Below are 2323 nucleotides of genomic sequence, written 5' to 3'. Positions count from 1 at the left end.
TATATAAATGTATAATGTTATGAGATTTAAACTATTTTATTTAAACATTTATGTTTTCCTCTTATAATTTGTGTTTATTCTAGAATGAAAGGGGCATAACTTATGTTTAATTCGTAATTTGTTATGGTGGTTGTGAGATCGGTCAAATTTACAGAACCCGTACAGAGATTAATTACCGAAAATAACAGATAAAATATAAAGTTTTTTCTTAAGAAATGTTTTATAACTATCTGGACATTATAAACATTTTGCATGTGAAATTTTTAAATTGTCTGATGCTAAAAGTATTTTTAATGTTAAAATGAAAATTACTTTGCATGATAGATAGTCAAGATGTGAAAAGAAAAAAAGGCATGAGAAAAATATTGCTTTACAAACCTTAAGACTTAATAAAAAAATTAGATATTTTGCATATGAAAGCATTGTAATGTTTACTGATAAATTGCAAAATTTCGTTAACATTCGCTTACTAATTTAAAAGTTATAGCATGAAAACTATAACAAGCACAAAATGGTTACAAGGTCGGTCCGAGGGTCCAAGCCTGGGTTGAAAAAGTTAACAAAGTAATAAATCTTAGAATCTTATTTATTATTTATTTTCATTATTTATGTTTATGACTATACATTTTAATAAGAAAAATCTAAAAATATGCTACAAAAAAAAAAGGAGGAAAATAATTTACCTGACTAGATAAAACTTTCACTGCTTCATCATGACAAGCTTGCCGTAAATCAATATTGTTAACAGATAAAACAGCATCTCCAACAAACAAATTACCACTGCGTGATGCTGGTTGGTCAGGATGAATTTCAGAAATTAAGATTGGAACACCATGTTCCCTTCCTCCCTGAAAAAATTGGATGTAGTAACTACATAATATGTTTTTGAATTTTGTAGTAAAATTATAAATAACCAAAAGGAAAACTTATAAACTTGGTAATTCACAGAATCAACAAAATACTATTCAAGCCAGAAGAAAAGTTTTGATGAAGAATGAAAATTATACATGCACCTTTAACCTTCATCTTACATGATACAAGTCAGAAAAAACTAAATAAATAACCTAATCAGAAACTACTTTTTCTTTTGCTTGGAAAGAAAATATTTGAGAGCATTAGTTTAACACTGAAATAGACCCTTAGATTTATTTCACATCTTTCTGGTGTTTGAGGTCTAATGTTATTATTATTATTTGTAACATATGAACACATATGTTTGTTCACAAATGACAACACTATGTATAATACACTCACAGTGATAGATATACCTAGGCCTTCATTTTCCCCTTTTGTGAGATGGACAGTGCGAATTTGTCCAATACCCTGTCTTGAATGTTGGCTTTCCTGTGTTTAAGGCAAAAAAAAATCAACTACACATTTTAGGAAACATTAAAGAATTAGCTAAAACAATACTGAAAAAAAAACTAGAGTATGTCCTGAAAAGCTTAAAGCTTCAGTATGTATATAAATCTTTCCTATATAAAAGCAACAAAAATTGAATGTTTTATCAATTTAAATTTTTTGTCTAGTTTTTCTTAATTTTATTTTCAATAGACAATTATTTATAAAATAATGTAATTACCATTCATAAAGATAAGCTGGAAATTAACAAGTGCAACATAAGATACATGGTTTTCAATGCACCAGAAAAATGAAAAAAGGAGTACAAGTAATATAACATAAATAATTTTTTATATCAGAGAAAATAATCTGAATTATAAAAGATGGTTGTTAATAAAAGCTCTATGTAATGAAATTAATTCTTCTTGGAAACATTGTCTTAGTTCCTCAGTAAAATGCATGGATTCTAATGACAAAAAAAAGTTTTAAAAACAAATAAAATAAAAAATAGTCCTAACATAAGAATAACATTTTAATATGAATTAAAGAAAATTAATAAAATATTGAATCAAAAGTGGAGGTAAGACTTTTTAGTGTTTTATATAACTTATATTATTATTATATATTATATATATATATATATTATATTATATTACTATTTAATAACTGACTAAGAATGTTTACTGACTTTCTTTTTTGTATACTATATACATGTACACAGGGTAGTTATTTTAACTCTTTTCAGCATGAGCTCAGTCCCTGCTATAACTTTTAAATTAGTAAGCATATATGAACAAAATTTGGCAGATTATCAGTAAACATTACAATGCTTTTATACACAAAATATCAAATTTTTCTATTAAGTCTTAAGGTTTGCTAAGCAATGTTTTTCTCATGCCTTTTTTCTTTTTTGCATGTCGCCTGTCCAACATGCAAGGTAATATTCATTTTAAGATTAAAAATACTTTTATGCATCAGAAAA

General features: G+C 26.0%; 1 protein-coding gene across 2 annotated transcripts in view; it reads right to left on the bottom strand.

The window, feature by feature from the left end:
* LOC106470293 (Golgi-associated PDZ and coiled-coil motif-containing protein-like) overlaps nucleotides 1-2323 on the bottom strand; it is a 61466-nt gene that overhangs the window by 34955 nt on the left and 24188 nt on the right. For both annotated transcript variants that reach the window (XM_022398899.1, XM_013930838.2), the window contains exons 5-6: nucleotides 1255-1344; nucleotides 684-848 (exon numbers count right to left, since the gene is read on the bottom strand). In XM_022398899.1, the coding sequence (XP_022254607.1) occupies nucleotides 684-848; nucleotides 1255-1344 (255 nt within the window). The remainder of the gene's footprint in view (nucleotides 1-683; nucleotides 849-1254; nucleotides 1345-2323) is intronic.

The sequence above is a fragment of the Limulus polyphemus genome, unplaced genomic scaffold, assembly GCF_000517525.1.
Source record: "Limulus polyphemus unplaced genomic scaffold, Limulus_polyphemus-2.1.2 Scaffold3927, whole genome shotgun sequence".
Taxonomy (NCBI): Eukaryota; Metazoa; Arthropoda; class Merostomata; order Xiphosura; family Limulidae; genus Limulus; species Limulus polyphemus.
This window is presented reverse-complemented; position numbering and strand designations above follow the sequence as displayed.